This window comes from Eriocheir sinensis, unplaced genomic scaffold, assembly GCF_024679095.1.
Source record: "Eriocheir sinensis breed Jianghai 21 unplaced genomic scaffold, ASM2467909v1 Scaffold535, whole genome shotgun sequence".
In the NCBI taxonomy this organism is placed as follows: Eukaryota; Metazoa; Arthropoda; class Malacostraca; order Decapoda; family Varunidae; genus Eriocheir; species Eriocheir sinensis.
Genome location: NW_026111871.1, coordinates 94,157 through 117,027, shown reverse-complemented (window position 1 = coordinate 117,027; position 22,871 = coordinate 94,157). Strand labels below are relative to the sequence as shown.

At 40.1% G+C, this 22,871-nt stretch overlaps 1 protein-coding gene across 1 annotated transcript in view; it reads right to left on the bottom strand.

The window, feature by feature from the left end:
• Window positions 1-22,871, bottom strand: part of LOC126992983 (uncharacterized) — a 48,693-nt gene that overhangs the window by 10,644 nt on the left and 15,178 nt on the right. The window contains 26 exon segments of the mRNA XM_050851808.1: window positions 1,891-1,988; window positions 2,874-3,261; window positions 3,832-3,957; window positions 4,768-4,924; window positions 5,572-5,715; window positions 6,436-6,623; window positions 6,897-7,067; window positions 7,619-7,675; window positions 7,678-7,850; window positions 8,391-8,511; window positions 9,621-9,864; window positions 10,381-10,647; window positions 11,543-11,679; window positions 12,216-12,330; window positions 12,886-13,083; window positions 13,582-13,694; window positions 14,625-14,709; window positions 14,827-14,972; window positions 15,473-15,599; window positions 17,952-18,076; window positions 18,333-18,459; window positions 19,032-19,225; window positions 19,994-20,087; window positions 20,903-20,979; window positions 21,583-21,837; window positions 22,684-22,855. Of these exon segments, the coding sequence (XP_050707765.1) occupies window positions 1,891-1,988; window positions 2,874-3,261; window positions 3,832-3,957; window positions 4,768-4,924; window positions 5,572-5,715; window positions 6,436-6,623; window positions 6,897-7,067; window positions 7,619-7,675; window positions 7,678-7,850; window positions 8,391-8,511; window positions 9,621-9,864; window positions 10,381-10,647; window positions 11,543-11,679; window positions 12,216-12,330; window positions 12,886-13,083; window positions 13,582-13,694; window positions 14,625-14,709; window positions 14,827-14,972; window positions 15,473-15,599; window positions 17,952-18,076; window positions 18,333-18,459; window positions 19,032-19,225; window positions 19,994-20,087; window positions 20,903-20,979; window positions 21,583-21,837; window positions 22,684-22,855 (4,099 nt within the window).

Sequence of the window (22,871 nt, the reverse complement as noted above, 5' to 3'; positions counted from 1 at the left end):
AACACTGCACTCTTATAAGCACATACGACTGTTGCTATCCATCATGCCAGGATTTATAGCAGGTGTGATATCCAGGCTACCATACTTAACCTTCCACATGTTTCTGCAATCTATGTGAAAATCTATCGACGCAACCTCTCCATGAACCTAAAATTGCTTAAAATGTGAACAGACTACCTTAGTGTGAGACTTCAAAACAGCTTGTGTGAAAATTATGTGGAAATACTCTTGGAAAACATATTACAATTCTCTTTCAAGAACAGTGAAATCAGACAAAAATCTTAATATGCAGTTCTGATCCAAAACTTCAATATTCAAGCAGTAACTGTGGAATGCAGCTGCAGAAAATATTGTCATGCAGTTGTGTTCAGCGTTGGCCTGAACGAATGTCGAAAAGTAAACTGTGCCCAAGACTGCTGGCCACACTGGCGGTGATGTGCAGCCACACCAACGATGCTAGATTGTCGTACTCAGCCTCCTAAATATACCGAATCTGACCCCAAATCTGTCTCCTGGTCCCCAATAACGAGATCCATTTATATTTAACGTTAAAATAGTCAATTTGTGATGTTTCTTAGCAACACATAGGCTTCAGAAACCAGTCAATACTATGCTCTGAGTACGACAACATAGCAACGGTGAGCCACACTAATGCACACTAACACTCAGTGGAAAAGCAAACAAAACACACTGATAATAATTCACAACAAACAAACAATAAACAAATAAATCAATGAAAAAATAAATTATGATGCTCAGAGATAAATAAAGAGGCCATGCATCAGTATTGGCATGCATCCTGGGAGACAAAATTTTAATACAATATCAATAACTTAAGATGAATTACTTAAAACTGACAAGAGGCTGATAAATGATAAATTGGGAAGGGCAATGGGGATGTATCTTTCACTTTCTTAACCCGGTAGCAGCGACGGGCCAAATTTGTGGCTTTACTGTGTACCAGCAACAGGCCAAATTTTTGCCATGATATAAATCCCCAAAAATAGATGATGCATAAACTGATCACAAATGCCTCTATATATATTTTGAAATGGTTCGCGTGAGTCATGATTTTTTTCTCATTTTTCTCGCTTAGAGGGACCTTTAAGAAACATGATCCCCGCAGCTACCAGGTTAAGTAACTTTTTGGGGTGGTTTTCTCTCTCTCTCACACAGTCATTCTTCAAAGGGGCAACATACTGACAATATACTTTCATACTTATCATGTAACCTTTACCTCACCACCCTGCATAAAAAGTATAAAAACAAATATAATGCAGAACACCACAGAAGAAAAAAATAGAAGAAAAGATGAGGATAATACATGAGAAAATATAAAGTATTGGGGGATATGAAAAAGGAGGTATGAGAAAATGATAAAAGAGAGCTAGATACAGGATAAAAACAAAGCCTGCGAGGGAGATGAGGGAATAAACAAAAACCACATCACTTAATAAAAACAAAAGACTGTAAATTGGAGGATATGAAAAAGAATGAGAAAATGATGAAGGAAAACTGGATACTGGATAGAAAACAAAGCCTGCAAGGGAGACGGGGGAATAAGGAAGAGGAAGAAAAAAAAAAAAAAAGTGAAAGCTCATTGTAGATCTTGAATAGACAAAAGACAATAGGAAAAAAGTAAGTCTTATAAAAAACAAAGAGAAAAAAGGAAAAAAAAAACAATAAAAAAGAGGATAAGGCTTAAAAACTAGTTCACTCATCACTACTCTGAAAAAAGACAAGAAAATTTCCTAAAGTAAAAAAAGGGAAATGAAAATAAAAACAAAAAAAATAAAAGAAGATATAAAAAACAAGCTGTTGACCAGATGACGACAGAGGAGAGATATACAGACACAGACAGACAGGACCCTCCCTCCTTCCCTCCCTTACCTTGACATCCCCCTCCGTGTAATCCCAGGGCAGCTGACCCACGAAGAGAGTGCTGGTGGGCTCCGTGAACTGCTGCTGTGGCGGGGCGGTGACGATCTCTGGACGGGACGAAAAAAAGAAAAGCAAATAAATAAATAACAATAGGTATATTTTTTTCTTTTTTAACATCAGAGGACACGGCTCAAGGGCAACAAAAAGAGTACACACACACACACACACACACACACACACACACACACACACACACACACACACACACACAGCCCGCTACTCGCCGCTCCCATAAAAGATAGAAGTAAAGAGTAGCCAAAAGATAAAGATAGTGACATAAAAGTAACTGATAATAATAATAGGTGTGCATGACAAGGACTAGGCAATGAAATGAATAAATAAATAACAAGAATGTGATAACGCTTTGATAATAACAGTAATGATAATAGTAAATGATTAGATAATGAAATAAAAAAGAAATAAAAAAGATGGAGAAGAAAAAGGGGAAGAACAAAAAAATATAGCACAAAAAGAAGATGTTAAATGAAGAAGAGGAAGAAGACAAAGAAGAAGATGGAGTAGAAAAAGGAGGAAGAACAAAAAACAAAGAAAAAAGAAGAAAAAGATGAAGAAGAAAAAGGAGATGGAGAAGAAAAAGGGAAAGAGCAAAAAATTAAGAAATAAAGAAGAAAAAGGAGATGGAGAAGAAAAAGGGGAAGAGCAAAAAATAAAGAAAAAAAGAAGAGGAAGATGAAAAAGACAAAGATGGAGAGAAAAGGAAGAGGAAGAACAAAAAATAAAGAAAAAAAGAAAAAGAAGAAAAAGATGGAGAAAAAAAGAACAAAAAAAAAAGAAAAAAAAAGATGAAGGCGAAAAAGAAGAGGAACAAAAAAAAAATAAAGAAAAAAAGAAAAAGATTGAAAAGAAAAATGGTAAGAACAGAAAATAAAGAAAAAGAAAAAGAAGAATGCCAATACAGCCCTTATACCAACCTGGGGTCTTGGTGGGTGTGGGGTTGCCAGCACCCTTAGGAATAGCACCAGTGGCAGGGTTGGACGCCGAGGGAGGGGGGTGGTTGGGGATGAGACCAGGGGGCGGCACTCCATTATGCATGTAAACTGGGTGTCCGTTATGGTGTGCCGTCTGAACGAGAGCCACCGACATGAGAGGCACTTGTGGGGGCTCCGTCAAGGGTGGGGGAGGCGTGGACATGTGTGGCGACGGTGGAGGCTGCGGCGAGGGGCTAGGGATGGGGCGGTGCATGGGCATGGCCTCCTGAACTGCGAGTGTTGGTGGCGGATGTGGTGGATGTGGTGGAGGTGGTGTGGGTGTGGGTGGAGGCTTGTTGTTCTGGTGGTGGTGGAGGTGGTGGTTGTTGGTCTGTGGGGAGAAAAGACAATGAATTATGAGACCGCAAGAATGTACAGAGCCTGCAAGAAGCCAGTCAGCCTATCCATGATGATTCCTGCTTACCAAACTCCACCTTCTATCCATGAATTTAACCCCTTGACTGCAGATTTCCTACAAGAAGAGATCACTAAGCTACAGGAATGGAACAAAAAGTGGCTGCTACAATTCAATGAAGAAAAATGTAAAGTCCTGTACCTTGGGAGGGGATATCCAGCATACAAATACCACATGGGAAACACTCCACTATTGACCACTATTCATGCATTTGTGAACAGTTTATGCATCATCTATTTTGGGGGGTTTATATCATGGCAAAAATTTGGCCCATCGCTGGTACACGGTAAAGACACAAATTTGGCCCGTCGCTGCTACCGGGTTAAGAAAGCTGAAAGATACATATCCATTGCCCTTCCCAATCGCAGCAGACAGGTTAATTAGCTAGGGAGACAGCTAAAAAGCAATAAACAAAAAACAGCAACAAAACACCCGCTATCCTCTGCTCTAACAAAAGAAAAAAAAAAAAGAGGCTGTGTAGCTTACCTGGAAGTGCTTGAGGAGCGGCGCCACGGAGAGGGTAGGGATGATGGGTATCTTGAGGTCCCCGGCAGGCAGGGCGCTGAGGGGGCGGCCCTGGTGGATCATGCCCAGCAGACGTGTGCCCTCCTCCTGAAAGGCAAAGATAATAAATGATAATAAAAGCATCAGTTAATATTTAAAGGAGGGAGAGGAGGTTGAAGGGAGACCAGCGGAAAGACTAAAGGTCGCATTATAAGACATTTTGCTGCCCAAGAACACATATTTGACAAGGCTTTCGTAGGAGTTGTGGGGATTTCCAGGAGTAATTTTATGACCCTGGTGGTAGTTTGATCCCTCTTCTGTACCGTGAACCTCAAGAAACGCTCATTAGAACCTGACTGACCCCCTCTTTGGCCTTTAGAAATAGCTGATGTGAGAAGCAAAGGTGTCTTGAAATACCAACCTAAAGACCTGGAGATGGTGGGAGTAATAATATATAAACGAAAGCTATATAGAGGGTGAAAAAAAGAGCCTGAGGAGAAGATGGAGGAAAAAATAGTTACATCACATCACCGAATAAAAACGAAAGACAGTAAATGATAGAGGAAAGCTCGATACAGGATAGAAAACAAAGCCTGAGAAGGAGATTGACGGAAAAACAGCAGCACCACATCACTGAATAAAAACAAAATACTGTAAATTGGATAAGATAAAAAAGAAGATATGAGAAAATGATAAAGGAAAGCTAGATAGATAAAACAATGATAGATAAAAACAAAGCCTGAGAAGGAAACGAGGGCCTAAACAGCAGCACCACATCCCTAAAAAAAATATAAAAAAATAAAAAATAAAAAAAATAAATAAATAAATAAAAATAAAATAAAATCAGAAGAGTACGAAAAAGCAAGTACGAAAGGACGACGTAACAAGTGACCAAACCAACTGATCTCCGCCACTCACGCTAAACGAACGCTGCTGCTCCAGGAGGCCGGCCACCGTCTCCTCCCAGGCCATGATGGTGTGGGTCAGGGTGTTGCGGTCGGGCATGGTGGTGTCGGTGAGCGCCGGGAGCATGTGTTTCATCACCATCGCCTCCTCCGTCAGCTGCTTGATGGCTCTGAAGGGATAGGTGAGGGGGTGAGGGAGAGGCAGAATAGATGGGATGGGAGTTAGGGTGTGTTTTGGGATTTTGGGGGGATTTTCGGGAACTTTGAGAATTGAGAAAAATTTACAAGTTTGCCCATGGTGCCCTTGGGATTTTTACTGTTGCCTCTTTAGACCTCAGTTTTAGGGGGTTGTTAGTGAATGTCCCTTAGCCCTGTGGTGGCGCAGGCAGGATTGTTTAAGTGATGCTTATTGAGGCACATGCCACGTTTCGGAACCTAACTTAACCTAACCAAACCCCAAAGTTACGATTGCTTTTGACTCGGAAAATTCATATATGCTTCTTTACTAATGAGACTTTCTATACAACAAAGTGAGGTCATTCTTTGTTGATTTATACCATAAGGTGCTGGCTATCATGTGATTGAAGATACCCGAAACTTAACCTAACCTAACCTAACCTAACAAAACGCCAAAGTTACTATTGCTTTCGACTCAAAAAATTCGTATATGCTTCCTTACTAATGAGACTTTCTATACAAAAAAGTGGGGTCATTCTTTGTTGATTTATATCATAAGGGGCTGGCTATCATGTGTTTGAAGATACCCCAAACTTAACTAATTTAACCTAACCTATCCTAACTCCTCCTCCTCACTCACCTGCTCAAGCTTGCCTCCACCAGGTCCTTCTTGGTGGACAGGTACTTAACCTCCGCCTCCCTGGCTCGCCGGGAACAGCTGGTGAGGGACTCCTGCAGGCTCCCCATCTTCTCAATCTCGTCCTTCAGTTGTGTGTTCAGTTCCCTGGAGGAGAGGCAAAAGGAACATGAAGATATGCTTTAATACTAAAAAAAATATAACTATCATCTGCCAGTGTGGGTTTTTATTTATACATTTAATACTAATACTGACTTACTACTACTACTACTACTACTCAACGTTGCCAGGTTATCATACTCAGAGCATAGTATTTACCGATTTCTGACGCCTGACTATTACCAAGAGAGAGCAGGACCTTTTCTTCTTCTTTTTTTTTTTTTACATCAACGGATGCAGCTCAAGGGCACCATGAACACCAGACTGGCACATCACCATTATCACCATCAGGCCCACACACCACCACACTAACCATCACTACCATCACCACCACCACCACCACCACCACAAGACCTACAAATCACCTCTCTCGCTACCACCATTAGACCCAAACATCACCACCACCACCACCTTGCTACCACTAAACCTACAAATCACCACACAAATCATCACTTTCACCAGACTCACCACCACCTCCATCACCACAATACCTACAAATCACCTCTCACTATCACCATTAGACCCAAACATCACCACCACCTCACTACCACCAGGCCTACAAAATACCACCCAAATCATCATCACTATCACCAGACTTACCACTACCATTAGACCCAAACATCACCACCACCACCGCACTACCACCAGGCCTACAAATCACCACCGAAATCATCATCATCACTATCCCCACTCACCACCACTACTCACCGTGCCTCCTCCAGTCTTGCCTCCATCTCGTTCTTCTGATCAAGGTACTGTTCACACTTCACCTCGGCGGAATGCACCCTGGCTTGGAAGGTCTTAAGCTCTTCGGTGGCACGGGAAAGGTCACTCTTGTACTTCCTGATGTCTGTCTCCTTCTGTGACTGGATGGCGTGCTTCTCCGTGCTCAGTTCCTGCCGGGGTGTTGAAAGATAAGTATTAAAGGAGAAAAAGAGAAGGATGATAGAGACAGCATGAGAAAGAAACATATCAGTGATCTTGAGGTTTAATATACGAGGCTTAACGTGGGATGGGGAAGCCACAAGCAATGTACAATGGTCTCCCTTTTGCTGCTCTACTTCTTACAAAATTGAAACTAAAAGAAAAATGAGAACCAAAAAGTAGCAGAAGAAAAAGAAGTAAGGTTTTAGGGAGAGGTTCGGGGCCTTCACTGTCTGAGCGCTCACCTTGTTCTGGTCCTTTAATTCCTCGATCTGTTGTTTGAGCTTCATGACCTCACTCTTGTACTGCGACTTCACCTGGATCAGCTTGTCATTCAGCTTCTCATTCTGCTCCTGCACCTTCTCAATGTCCTGCGCCAGATTCTCCTTCTCGTCCTGGAGCTGAATGATGTATTCCTGAAGGGGTGAAGAAGAAGTATTAAGAATTGTACGTATAGAATTTCTTAGTGATCTTTAACTAGCTTCTTCTTGTCCTGATAGCGTGTTTATTGCTGCAAAGAGATGATACATGCAGGTGAATTCCTATATTCTAAGCTCTCCCTTCCTGGTACATTCTCTTGACATCAGTTTCAATAATAAAAGTTTGTTAGATGCCATTCCCTACAAGCTTTCCATGGACCAGTCTTATAGGTCAATGGCTATATTCAACACAATAATTTTTAGTTATAGTACTGGAAAAAAGAAAAACAATTAATTGATATCAGTTTGCCTAATACCTTTCCCTACAAGCTTTCCATGGACTAATGTTATATAGGTCAATAGCTAGTTTCAGTACCTTCATTTTCTCTGCTAGTAATGCCATGTAACTAAATAGCCAAGAAAGAGAAGTAGTTGAAGTGCAATTAAGTTAAGGCAAGAAAATTTTAAAGACTGACATTATTTATTTTGAATTAGTTACGCTTAAAAAAATTCATGAACGATTTTATCACTAACATATTTAGTCTTACCTCAATATTCTCCTCCTCCTCCTTCACAGACTCTGCTCCTCCTCCTTCTCCTTCTTCTCCTCCTCCTCCTCCTCCTCCTCGTCCTCCTCTCCCTGCTCTTCTTCTTCTCCATGATCTTCTCCTCCTTGCTCTTCTGCCTCGACTGACATCTCCAGCTCCTCTTCTCCTTCAGGCATCAACGCAGTTTTCTCTCTCGCCTGTGCCGCCCAGTTTTCTATATAATCTGAGTCGCCTGAAAGGAAAAATAAATAAGGGGTGTGAATGATGAATAAGGTAAAGTTTGAGGAGGAGAAGGAGGAGGAAGTGTTGGAAATAGAGGAAGAAAAATGGAGGAGGATCATGGGAAGTTCAACCAAGAGAATAGGAGAGGATGGACTATAAAAACGAAGAAGAAAAGTAGAGGAAAATAAATGAAATCAACATCTATATAACAGGATAAAAAATAAATAAATAAATAAATAAATAAATAAATGCTACACTAATTGGTACAGAAAAAAAAGATGTACTCTATAGAAAAAAATAAATGAAATCAGCTTCACTATAACAATAAAAAATAAATAAATAAAAGTAAATAAAAGTTACAGCTGGTAGACGGGAAAACTAACCATTACCAAAAATAAATAAATAAATAAATAAATAAATAAATAAATAAAATAAAAAAAGAAGAAAAATATACTTAACATCAGTACCACTTAAAAAAACAAATAAGTAAATAAAATAAATAAATAAATAAATAAATAAAAAGTTACGGCTGATAAACAGGAACACTTACCATTGCTCCACTTAACCTCTTCCTCCTCCTCGTACTCCTCTTCATTTTCCTTTGGCACATCAACAACGGTCACCACGGGCTCGAAGGGCGGGGCTGCGGGGTCCAGGGATATGTTTTGTTTCTGAGAGAGGAAAGAAGGAAGGGACAGTTATTATTAGAGAAGGTATGTGTTGCCTTAGAAATATACACATCACAGGTTCAATGGGCGGGGCTGAGGGGTCCAGGGATAAGTTTTGACTCTGAGGGAGGGAGGAAGGAAGGTATGCGTTGCCTTAGAAATATACACATCACAGGTTCAAAGGGCGGGGCTGAGGGGTCCAGGGATAAGTTTTGACTCTGAGGGAGGGAGGAAGGAAGGTATGTGTTGCCATAGAAATATACACATCACAGGTTCAAAGGGTGGGGCTGAGGGGTCTAGGGATAAGTTTTGACTCTGAGGGAGGAAGAAAGGAAGGGTCATCATCATCATCATCATTTCATTGGACACTTTATGGCTCTCCTTCATTCTACTCTGTCTTCTGTCCAATGCTCATCCAGTCCCATCAATGCTAAGTCTTCCTGTATACACCCTCTCCACATTTTCCTAGGTCTACTAACTGGTCCATCATTATTAGAGAAGGTAAATGTATGTGTTACCTTAAAGTATACGCATCAGAGAAAGTGTATGATGAAAGTGGAATGCAAAGAATGGGGTAGAAAGATTAGTATTATAGAAGGGAAGGAAAACGAGGAAAAAGTGATAGAAAGGAAAAGAAATCACAAAGAGACATATATGGAAAGAAAGAGAAAGACAAGTGAAATAAACAGAAATATAGTTAAGAGATGAAAGAATGAAAGGAAATAAAATAAATGATCAAATGAAGTAAGGAAGAAACATGCCAGAGGAAGGAAAAGGGTGATTTTTTTAAGAAAGGGAAAGAAATTAAACAGAAGTAGAAAAAAAGGTGCAAATATAAATAACAAAAGAAGGAAAGTAAAGGAGAAAATAAAAAGCGGTCAGCATCTCCAAATAAAATAAATAAATAAATAAATAAATAACAAACAATAAAATTAAAACCGATCAAATAAAAAAAAAAAAAAAAAAAATCAATGTTGCAGGAGTGGTGAGTAGCGGGCTTTTTTTTTTTTTTTTTTACGCTCTTTTTGTTGCTATTGAGCCGTCTCCTTTGCGGAAAAAAAATAAATAAATAAATAAATAAATAAAAATAAAAATAAAAATAAAACACTTACCGAGAGCATGGCTAGCTGCTCCACGATGCTTTTTGAGACCGGGGCGAGGGAGGCGTTACTTTCGGTGTCGTAGTTGTTGTGGTTGCCGTTGCTGCCGCTGGAGTTGACGTGGTTGCTGAGTTTGCCGTTGTGGGCGGAGGAGTCCCGGGAGATGAAGGACTCAGCGACGGAGGAGGAGGCGGTGGAGCATGTGCTTTTGGCGTCGTCCAGTAAGTGGGTGAACCGCTTGGCCTTCTTGCCGTCACTATGAAGAGAGAGAGAAAAAAACAAGGTCAGTCTTTATCAGTTTTTTTTATCATCTTTTTTTTTTTTGGTGGACAGATTTGTTATTTATCATTGCTTTGTGTTAGTATTTTTTCTCCATTATTTTCTTCTGTTAGAGGGATATTGCTGCTTCTTATACTTTTATTTCTTTTCTTTTACTGTCACTCTTTTTACCTTATTTTCTTACGTTAAGAAAAAGTACCAATTTTTTTAAATATAGAGATCATCTTTTCAATAGCACTAAGGTACACCACCTCACCAACACTCACAAACCAATTCACCAACACACACACAAAAGCAAAGGAAAAAACAAACTTCCCAAACAGAACTGCTGAGGCTTGAAATAGTCTGGATGAGGAGATAACCAAGAGCTCAAAACATCAATGAATTCACAGCAAAGTTAGGCAGAAACAAATATGGAAACACAACACAAGCTAAACTCAAAACCTGTGCACTACAACTAGGTAAACACACACACACACAGACACACACTCACCTGAAAAAAATGAGGTACTTGGATCTGTTTATCTTGTCCGAGACATCCTTGCACAGCATCTTCTGAGCCTTCATCACATCATCGTGCACGCAGATGATGTCGTCGATCATCGCAAACTTAATCGACTGCATGAGGAACTCCTTGATACTGCCACATCGTGACACATAGTCCTTGGCCTCCTGTGGGAAGCTCTCGGACACCTGCTCTGCCAGCCTGGAGTCAGAGGTGCGCATGGGCCCCTCGGACTTAAGCCAGTCATACATAAAGCTGAAGAGAGAAAAAGAAATAATGAGGTGAATAAAGACAAATAAAAACAATAGACAGTAGTAAAATAGGTGTGCATGGACCCTCGGACTTGAGCCAAACATTCATGAAGCTGGACAGGAGAGAGGAAATAACGGGGTGAATAAAGACAAATAAAAACAATAGACAGAAGTAAAATAAATAAGTACACAGGGACAGAAGGTCAGAAGTGTGCATGGACCCTCGGACTTGAGCCAATCATAAAGCTGGCCGAGAGAGAGAAGGAAAAAATGGAGAAATAAAAACGAGTGATAGTAATATGGGGTAGTAATATAGAAGAATAAGTTACACAAGGATATAGGAGACAACGTAGTGAATGAAAACAAAAAGTAATGAATAACTGAAAACAATACAATCTGAAGTCATCACAATCATATAATCAAGAATTCATATATGTTTTCACAGTAATGAGACTAATTTAACCCGGTAGCAGCTTAATGGTCCCTCTAAGCGAGAAAAATGAGAAAAAAATCACCTCTCACACAAGCCATTTTAATATCGAAGCATAAGTTTATACATCATCTATTTTTGGGGGGTTTATATCATGGCATAAATTTGGCCCGTCGCTGCTACACGTAAAGCCACAAATTTGAGCCGTCGTTGCTACACGGTAAAGCCACAAATTTGGCCCGTCGTTGCTACACGTAAAGCCACAAATTTGGCCCGTCGTTGCTACACGGTAAAGCCACAAATTTGTCCCGTCGCTGCTACACGGTAAAGCCACAAATTTGGCCCGTCGTTGCTACCGGGTTAAGAAAGTGGACTCCTATCTATCCTCGTTTTCTCAACCAACAAGCAAGAACATAGATACACCTAAGCCTAAGTAATGGACCGATAGTGTAGCGCTGGGAACACTTACTCCAGAAGGGTGTTGACGGTTTCCTTCTGCAGGCCAGGAGGGGAGTTGGTGGTGAGCTTCTGCTGCAAGACATTCTCCAGCTCCTCGGGGTTGTCGCGCAGGTGCTGGGGCAGGTAGAAGGGGTTGTCGGGGTCCAGCTGGGTGGGACGAGGAAGAGGAAAGGGGATAAATACGTAAATAAATAATAAATGGATAATGACGTCAATGTACCAGCGATGGGAAGAAAAGAAGATGAAAAATGAGTGTCGGTAATGGAAAAAAAGACGTGGAAAGGGTTCATAATAAAATAAAAAGAATAAAAAAGAAATAGAAAACAAGAAAAAGAAAAACAGAAGAAAAAATGAAAAGAATAAAAGAAAGGAAGGAAAGGATGAAAAAGAGGAAAGAGGAAAAATGAGTGTTGGTAATGGAAAAAAAAAGTGGAAAGGATTTAGTTAAGCAGGAAAAAAGATAAAAGGACACTCATAAAATAGAGAAAAAAAAAAGGAAAAGAATAAAAGCGAGAGGAAAGGATGAAAAGGAGCAGGGAAAAAATTAATAAATAAATAAATAATGTGCCAGTAATGAAACAGAACACAAAATAATTCAACACATTCAATAGTTCCAAGATTAGCAGCGAAGTATAAACGAACGAGAATTTCACTGCAATGATATTCCTTCCCTCTGTACTGACCAGCATTGTCTGTTTCTGGCGGCTATTGGTGAGGGACAAGGGACAGCTGGCGTTGACGGTACCATCTGCCTCGAGCGCATCCCTCTGCTGCTGCTTCGGAGACGCCACATATTCGCTTCATGGGAGGAAATATGGAATCAGTCAGCTGTGTATACGTAAATTTGTTAATGTATGTAAGGCAGGAAATACAGAAGGGTCAGTTCTGTATGAATGTAAAGTCGGAAATAGTTGTGACTTATTCGTTTTTGCGAGGAAGGAAATAATGAGTCTGTCTGTTGTGTATATGTGAACTATGTGTGTGTATGTAGGGTAGGTTATATAGATGGGTCAGTAGCATTTAAAACTAAGCCTATTTCTGTGAACCAGGAGAATTAGCTCAGTTAGTTGTTTGTATACGATATAGTTGTTTATCTAAAGCAGAAAAGAGCTCAGTTAGTTATGTGTGTATGCCGTATATCTATTTCTATGAGGCAGAAGTATCTCCATCTCTATCGGTTCTGGCACTCCCTCTCACCACAATCAATCCTGCTGCACCCAACTCTCTCGCTCCAGTATCACTCACCCTACTGATTCCCTATGAACTCTCTAAGTCTATGGAAACAAAGAACCTGGTGCATTATATATTTCTAGGCACATAAAAAGGAAAGAGACGACCAAGCAAAACACTCACTGGACACACAAGTCACTCTCAAGGGGGTCTGCCAGAAGGTTGGGCTGACTAACGGGCTTCTTGCTCTTTTTCTTCTTGTTCTTCTTAGCAGCCTTGGTGGGTGAGGCTGTCGGGGACTCGCCTCCGGGCTTAAGAATGGTCACCTGGGCTGTCTCCAGACTCTTGGCATCAATGGGCAGCATGGGAGTGGGCTGGGACCTGGTGGGGCAGAAGGATAAGAATGATAGAGAGGTTAAGTTTGTGTTATAAAAGTAATCTAAGGTGCAGTGGGAAAAATGGGAATGAATAAGGTTAGGTTAGATTAAGAAAACATGGAAGGAATGGAAATTAGTACAGAAAGAATGAATAGAATGTGTTGTAAGATACGGAGAGAATGATGAGGAAAGAATGACAAGACTAGGATATATGGGAATGAAGTGCGATGTGGAAAGGCTGTGAGGAATGAGGGAGTGTATGAAACAATTCTAAATACATGGCGTTATAATTTTTAATGTGATAATTTGAGCTAATAAGACTTTCAAGAGGAGGTTGTAAAGAACTGGCAGAAAAGGGGAAACTAAACTAATTAAAACCATAATTATATTAACCAAAGATATTATGGTAAGAGATAATGGAGACAGGGGATGGATAAAACATATTTCCAGACATATAATGGACACAGAAACCACTACAATTACTAATCCAACTTCTACTCACTTCTTAATATTGTTATTGGTGGTTGTGTTGTTATTGTTGTTATTGACAGTGGTTATAGTAGTAGTAGTAGTGCTGTTTTGGCCCCCTGTGCTTTCTGCTGTTCCTGCTGATGCCTGGAAATCACAAACACACACGCCATTAATAAGAATACTAATACTAATAATCTTTCCATTGTATTTACATTAACCAGGTAGCAGCGGGGATCATGTTTCTTAATGGTCCCTCTAAGCGAGAATAATGAGAAAAAATCATCACTCACACAAACCATTTCATAATATATATCAACGCATTTGTGATCAGTTCATACATCATCTATTTTGGGGGGTATAAATCATGGCACAAATTTGGCCCGTCGCTGCTACCGGGTTAACTAGACTACTACATAATCTTTTCTATTGACTATCAGTGCCTGCCAGTATCTTTATCAACTGTCCATCTATCTACATCGCCGACACCCTGTTCTCTCACGGCCTGAGCGGAAGTGTCTCCATCTCTCCCTGTTCTGGCACTCCCTCTCTGCACACTCCAGCCTGTTACACCCAACTCTCTTGCTCCAGTACTCACTAACCCTACCGATCCACTATGCACTTAAGTCTATGGAAACAAAGGACCTGGTGCCTTATATATCTCTTGTATTTTTCTTTTATTACCTTCTATACTTGGGTTGTTTTGGCACTCCCTCTCTGCACACTCAAGCCTGTTACACCCAACTCTCTCGCTCCAGTACTCACTCACCCTACCGATCCACCTAGGGACATATATTTCTTACACTTTTTAACTTTTATATTTGGGTAGAAACTAGATGGGAAACTTCTATCATTCATACTAAAGTCACACACACACACACACACACACACACACACACACACACACACACATACGCAAAGAAATATAGAGGTTCGTAATGGACTAAGTGAGGATATAGTATCGGCGAGGAGTGTGCAAAGCTTTAAGGAAAAGTTGGAAAAATACAGATACGGAGACGGGACCACATGAGCGTCAACCCCAGGCCCTGTAGACTACAACTAGGTAAATACACTCACCTCCTCTCCACCTCCCTGCTCCTCACAAACACTCTCCACTCTGTTTCTCCTCTTGTGGGTCTGGTTCTTCTCCTTCTTCTTCTCCCTGGCAAGGAAAACAAACAAACGATTATACACGCAAACAATAGCACTTCCCATCTTGGCCATATACCAGAAATAAAACGGCCAACATAAAACACAACAGAAAAACACGATAACTCACTTCTTCTTCTTCTGCTTGACTGGGGCGGGCTCGTTCTTCTTGTCCTTCTTCACCACGTTCTTGAGCTCACCCGTGTCGTCGTAAATCTCGATGCTGAAGATCTTGCCCGTGCAGTCTGGGGTCACACAGCCTTGCCCTAAAAAATCCTGAGGGGGGAGAGAACGGGGCAAAAAAAAATGGATGGGTCAGTTTGGGGTCTAGTGGGGTATAGGTGGTGTTTTTTTGTTTTTGGGAAGGGAGGGAGGGAAGGTAGAGAAGGAGAGAAAAGGTGAAGGGAGAAATTGAGGAGAGATAAAGAAAAAGGAGGGAGAGGAGGGAGGAATGGGGAAGAAGGGAAGAAAATGATAGGGAGGGAAAGAGAAAAAAGAAGAGGAAAGGGGAAGGAGGAGGGAGGAGAGGGGAAAGAATTGAGGGAGGGAAAAAGGAAAAGGAGGAGAGAAAGAGGAGGAATAGGGAAGAAAGGAAGAAAATGAGAGTGGGAGGTAAAAAGAAAGAGAAGCAGGAGAGGAGGGAGAGAAAGGAGGAGAGGGAGAAATAGAAGAGGGAAGGGAAAAAACAAAAAGGAGGAAGGATAGAAGGGAGAAAAGGGGAAGAGAGGGAAAGGAAAAAACAAAAATGGGAAGGATAGCGATTTTACTAGACTCACCTTGTCGGACATTCTGTTGATGCTCCCGTCATGCTGCTCCTTGAAGACCTTCCAGCAACAATGGTGGTAACTCACTGTGCAGTCATCCTCACAAATCACATTTAAATAGCCCTTGAAGTCTGGGTCTCTGTGGAAAGGAGAGGAAGGGTGGATCAGGCCTGAACCCCTTGACTGCGGATTTCCTACAAGAAGACACCACTAAGCAACAGGAATGGATCAAAAAGTGGCTGCTACAATTCAATGAAGAAAATGGACAGTCCGGCACCTTGGGAGGGGATATCCAACATACCAATACCACATGGGAAACACTCCACTATCCACCACAGAGGCAGAGAAAGACCTGGGAGTGTATGTTACCAGGCTACCAGTGAAGGGATATCCAACATACCAATACCACATGGGAAACATTCCACTATCCACCACAGAGGCAGAGAAAGACCTGGGAGTGTATGTTACCAGGCTACCAGTGAAGGGATATCCAGCACACCAGTACCACATGGGAAACACTCCACTCTCCACCACAGAGGCAGAGAAAGACCTGGGAGTATATGTTACCAGGCTACCAGTGAAGGGATATCCAGCACACCAATACCACATGGGAAACACTCAACTATCCACCACAGAGGCAGAGAAAGACCTGGGAGTGTATGTTACCAGGCTACCAGTGAAGGCCAAATCCAAGGCAATCGTAGTGTATGGAGTAAAGAACGTATACTCTCTAAAGAGGTGCAAATATGTTTACAAATACAGTGAAGAAATTAGGACAACTGAAGCGCTGTTATGTTTAAGGATACGAACTTGAAATTAAGAAAACTGGAGCTAATAAGTTTAAGAATATGAACTTGAAATTAAGAAAACTGGAGCTAATAAGTTTAAGAATACGAACTTGAAATTAAGAAAACTGGAGCTAATAAGTTTAAGAATACGAACTTGAAATTAAGAAAACTGGAGCTAATAAGTTTAAGAATACGAACTTGAAATTAAGAAAACTGGAGCTAATAAGTTTAAGAATACGAACTTGAAATTAAGAAAACTGGAGCTAATAAGTTTAAGAATACGAACTTGAAATTAAGAAAACTGGAGCTAATAAGTTTAAGAATACGAACTTGAAATTAAGAAAACTGAGCTAATAAGTTTAAGAATATGAACTTGAAATTAAGAAAACTGGAGCTAATAAGTTTAAGAATATGAACTTGAAATTAAGAAAACTGGAGCTAATAAGTTTAAGAATATGAACTTGAAATTAAGAAAACTGGAGCTAATAAGTTTAAGAATATGAACTTGAAATTAAGAAAACTGGAGCTAATAAGTTTAAGAATACGAACTTGAAATTAAGAAAACTGGAGCTAATAAGTTTAAGAATACGAACTTGAAATTAAGAAAACTGGAGCTAATAAGTTTAAGAATATGAACTTGAAATTAAGAAAACTGGAGCTAATAAGTTTAAGAATACGAACTTGAAATTAAGAAAACTGAATAGCTAATAAGTTTAAGAATACGAACTTGAAATTAAGAAAACTGGAGCTAATAAGTTTAAGAATACGAACTTGAAATTAAGAAAACTGGAGCTAATAAGTTTAAGAATATGAACTTGAAATTAAGAAAACTGGAGCTAATAAGTTTAAGAATACGAACTTGAAATTAAGAAAACTGAATAGCTAATAAGTTTAAGAATACGAACTTGAAATTAAGAAAACTGGAGCTAATAAGTTTAAGAATACGAACTTGAAATTAAGAAAACGGGAGCTAATAAGTTTAAGAATACGAACTTGAAATTAAGAAAACTGAATAGCTAATAAGTTTAAGAATACAAACTTAAAATTAAGAAAACTGGAGCTAATAAGTTTAAGAATACAAACTTAAAATTAAGAAAACGGGAGCTAATAAGTTTAAGAATACAAACTTAAAATTAAGAAAACGGGAGCTAATAAGTTTAAGAATACGAACTTGAAATTAAGAAAACTGAATGAATACTAATAAGTTAAGAATACAAACTTAAAATTAAGAAAACGGGAGCTAATAAGTTTAAGAATACGAACTTGAAATTAAGAAAACTGAATAGCTAATAAGTTTAAGAATACAAACTTAAAATTAAGAAAACTGGAGCTAATAAGTTTAAGAATACGAACTTGAAATTAAGAAAACTGGAGCTAATAAGTTTAAGAATATGAACTTGAAATTAAGAAAACTGGAGCTAATAAGTTTAAGAATATGAACTTGAAATTAAGAAAACTGGAGCTAATAAGTTTAAGAATACGAACTTGAAATTAAGAAAACTGAATAGCTAATAAGTTTAAGAATACGAACTTGAAATTAAGAAAACTGAATAGCTAATAAGTTTAAGAATACAAACATGAAATTAAGAAAAGGGAGGTACTGATAAGTTTAAGAATATGAGATTAAGACCCCTAGCGGACACATCTGTTACCCGCCACACCCTCGACCCACCTCCCTTCCAAAATGTAGGACTCGTACTTACGTCAAATAAATCTCCTCCTTGGCGTAGGGGATGCCTTGGGTTGTAATACACTTCTTGTAGCGACACTTTGCCTTGGGGGTTGGTCTGGCCGAGAGCGGTCGTTCAAGGAGTTCGTTACACTCAGCCTGGAAGATGTTACAGAGTTATAGAAGAAAACAAAGTAAAGGCAAATGGAAAATTACCTACCCCCTTCCTTCTTACCCTCCCATTCTTCCCTTTTTGTACCTAATGGAAGGGGGAGGAAAAAGGGGGGTAAGGGAGGGGATAAAGGGGGGAGGGGAGCCATCTTGTTAGCATCATGGGAAATTATTTTAAGGGGGGGAGAAAAAAAAAAAAAAAAAAAAAAAGTCTACACACTCGTACAAACACGCACTCACTCACCTCTAATTCATTGGGGTGTGTTTTACTAATGTTCTGGTCTGTGCCCGGCCACTTGATGGGCTTGAGGTTTTTATGTTTCTTGAGGGCATCACGACACATCTGCGCATGCTTCAGGGCTAACTTAAAACTGTGAGGGAGAGACGAAGAGTGTGATATTGACTGGTGGACCTGGAAAGAGTAGATTAGTGTTTGACTGACTGACTGACTAAGAAAGAGAATATTGGTGAGATTAGTTTACCGACTGACTGAATGAAATGAGGGAGACGAGACGAGACAAAGAGTGATATTAATTGGTGGACCAGGGAAGAGTAGATTAGATCGATTGACTGACTGACTAAGAAAGAGAATATTAGTGAGATTAGTTTACCGACTGACTGAATGAAATGAGGGAGACGAGACGAGACAAAGTGATATTAATTGGTGGACCAGGGAAGAGTAGATTAGATCGATTGACTGATTGACTAAGAAAGAGAATATTAGTGAGATTAATTTACCGACTGACTGAATGAAATGAGGGAGACGAGACGAGACAAAGAGTGATATTAATTGGTGGACCAGGGAAGAGTAGATTAGATCGATTGACTGACTGACTAAGAAAAAGAAGATAGTGAGATTAATTGACTGAATGACTGATTGAATGAAATGAATAATAGTAGATAACCAAGGAAGAACCCCGGAAACACTTGACGCAACACTCACCAAAAAATTTTCTCAAAGGACAGGGCGAGCCAGTAGCGTGCAGCCGGCTTGTAGGGGAACTTGGTGCCGTCCCCACAAAGGGTCTGCATGATCTCCAGCCCCTCGTATATGTACCCGCGGCCAGACTGCACCTTGGACATCCCAATGATAAACTGGATCACCTGCACCTCACATCGCTCACCTTTCTTGCCCTGCTGTGAGAGGTGGGTGGGGAGAAGGGGAAAGATGGGTTAGTGTTTGATGGTGTTTCTGGGTTGCTGTGTTTTTATTCATTTTGTATTATGTATTTTTATCAGAATTGTATGTTTTTTTTTTTTTTAAGTATTTTTATCTGAATTGTATGTTTTTTTTATTTTTCATTTTGTTTTTACCTTTTTTCTCAATTCCTGTCATCTATTTTTTTTTCATTTTGTATTTACTCTTTTTTTATGTGTTTCATTTCATTTCATTGACCTTTTTTTCTGAATCCCTGTGTCTAATTTTATTTATTATCCATTTCATTTTTATTCTTTTTCCTGAACTGTCGTATCCGTTTTTTTTTCCTTCTTCATTTCGTATTTACTCTTTCAAATCCATTTAATTAAGAGACAAATATATGTGTGACCAAATGATACCTTTAAAAATACCCAGCTTCCTATAGTTCTTAGGAAATTTAAAAGGCAATTGTATTTACTCTTTCAAGTCCATTTAATTAAGAGACAAATATATGTGTGACCAACTGATACCTTTAAAAACACCCAGCTTCCTGTAGTTCTTAGAAAATTTAAAAGGCAATTGTATTTACTCTTTCAAGACCATTTAATTAAGCGAGAAATATTTGTATGACCTTCCAAATAACTTGAACTGAACCACAAGAGGAAACGATAACATAAAAATGAGAACTGGGCTGACCTAATTCCTAGACACACATTTTTTCCTATTGTTCTTAGAAAATTTAAAACATGATCACAACAGGTACTTACCACTCCACTGTTAATGTTGTCAGTTAGTTCAGAGTAAGCTAAACATTTGTTATACATCTCTATTGCTTGCTGGTACTGCTCAGATTGATATAACCTGAAACACAAGAGAAAAACAGAAATCAGACAGAGTTTCAACCCCTTGACTGCGGATTTCCTACAAACAGACATCACCAAGCTACAGGAATGGAACAAAAAGTGGCTGCTACAATTCAATGAAGAAAAATGTAGTCCTGCAGCTTGGGAGGGGATATCCAGCATAGCAATACCACATGGGAAACACTCCACTATCCACCACAGAGGCAGAGAAAGACCTGGGAGTGTATGTTACCAGGCTACCAGTGAAGGGATATCCAGCACACCAATACCACATGGGAAACACTCCACTATCCACCACAGAGGCAGAGAAAGACCTGGGAGTGAATGTTACCAGGCTACCAGTGAAGGGATATCCAGCATACCAATACCACATGGGAAACACTCCACTATCCACCACAGAGGCAGAGAGAGACCTGGGAGTGAATGTTACCAGGCTACCAGTGAAGGGATATCCAGCACACCAATACCACATGGGAAACACTCCACTATCCACCACAGAGGCTGAGAAAGACCTGGGAGTGAATGTTACCAGGCTACCAGTGAAGGGATATCCAGCACACCAACACCACATGGGAAACACTCCACTATCCACCACAGAGGCAGAGAAAGACCTGGGAGTGAATGTTACCAGGCTACCAGTGAAGGACAAATCCGTGACAATCGCAGCGGACGGGTTAAGTGTTTAAGTGAACAAATATATCATCAATCAGAGGATGAAAGACAGAGAGGATAAACTGAATAAGTGAAAATAATAGTTATAATAATAAAATAATAATATGTAACAATAATAATAATAATAATAATGATACATACCTTCTTCCCTCTTTTAAAGTTTCATTCAGAGAAGTATTTTTGTTTCTGTTATTATTCTTCTCTCCCTTTTTAGATTCCTGGAAAGGGAGAGAATTGAACATGTTAAGACAGGTTCACACTAGCATTGGTCACGTAGACAAAAAACACACTAGAATCGGGCACATAAAGAAAAAATCACACCACACCACAGACGCAAAGAAAGACCAGGCTACCAGTGAAGGCCAAATCCATGCCAATCGCAGCGGACGGGTTAAACAATTCATCCTCGCAACAGGAAAACAATAATCAAGTTTGTGTATAAAAAGGACAATTGTGAAAGCTAAAAAACAATATACTTGGGCAATGCTAGTGATGTTTTGTGTACCTCAATGATCCAGAAGTTTTTACACTGATGCAAACAATGGCAAAAAATACAAAACAATCTATATTTCGTCAATGCAAGTTACTTTTCATGTATCTCAAGGGATGATAGTAAATATACAACTCATGATATGTGTATTGGCAGTGACCAAGAGAAGTGTAAAGAACCACTGTTAGAAGTATGAAACGCTAACCTATATTTGGCAAAGCACATTTATATAAGTTCTCCAAGATGCGAGCTGGTTAAATTACGCTTATCAAAGTTTTTTTCCTAAGTATGAGCTAGTTTACGTAAGTTTACCTCATTGCAATCTAGTTACGTTTATATAAGCTTCTCCTTGACGCGGGGGCTGTGTATGTGTACGCCGTGACCAACATACCACAAGCACACCAACACACATACAGCAGAGGCAGGGGGGCACCCAACCCTCCGGCGCAGACCCCTCAAACAACATTCTGGCCTTGTCACGGAGCTTGGGGAACTTCAGCAAGCACAGGAAGTGACCAATAAAAGGTAAACATCCACACAGCCAGCACAACAGCCCTCTCAGTGGCCCAGCGCAACACGTAACAGTCTGTTACAGCCACTGAGAAGGGACAAGACTGGTGGACTCTGGGGTGCAAATCCTAGGTCAGCAGCCACCCGGTTTTTGCTGAGTGAGGATGTTGAAGTGCTGACTCGGGGCACAGATGTAGGGAACCCCCACCTCACACTCCCACACACACGCAATACATCCTCTTCTCTTTATCAATAGTTTAGATAAGAGCAAGGGGCAAAAGTTAGACAGCAATGAAGGTCCATAACACAATATTCTGCTAATGAGAGATGGACCTTAGCAACATACACACGCACAGACAGGAAGGAAAAGTTGGATAATTATAGATTAGTAGATAGGTTTGTCGGAGCCAGAGTTGCAACCACAAGTATACTACAAAGAGTTAAATATAGATAGATAGGGAGGCACCTATTCAGTTAGTATCATATCAGAAGAAAATAAATATAAAAACAAGGTATAAAAATAAATAAAAATAAATAAATAGACATTCTTCTCTCTCTTCTTCTCCCATCCCATACTTTTGTCTTCCTCTTCCTCCTCCTCCTCCAGTTCCTCTTTCTTCATATCCCATTTATCTTTCCTCCTCCTCCTCCTTTATTTCTTCTCTTTCCCCTTTTCCTCCCTTTCCTCTTACCTTCTGCTCCTCCCCTCTCCTCTTCTCTCATTCCCCTTTCCTCCCTACCTCCTCTTCCCTTTCCTACATAAAATCATCTTCTCTTCCCCCTCCTTACCTCTTCTTCCATCTTCCTCCTCTTCCCTTTCCTAGATAAAATAGTCTTCTCTTCCTCCTCCTTACCTCTTCTTCCATCTTCCTCCTCTTCCCTTTCCTACATAAAATCATCTTCTCTTCCTCCTCCTTACCTCTTCTTCCATCTTCCTCCTCTTCCCTTTCCTAGATAAAATAGTCTTCTCTTCCTCCTCCTCCTTGAATGCTGCCGCTGCTGCTGCTGAGATCGTTCCTGCCTCCTCCATGGGCTTCTTGGGCTTCTTGCTGCTCTTCTTGCTCTCCTTACGCGGCTCCCTACCAAAAGCATTGCTGAGGAGAGTCATGA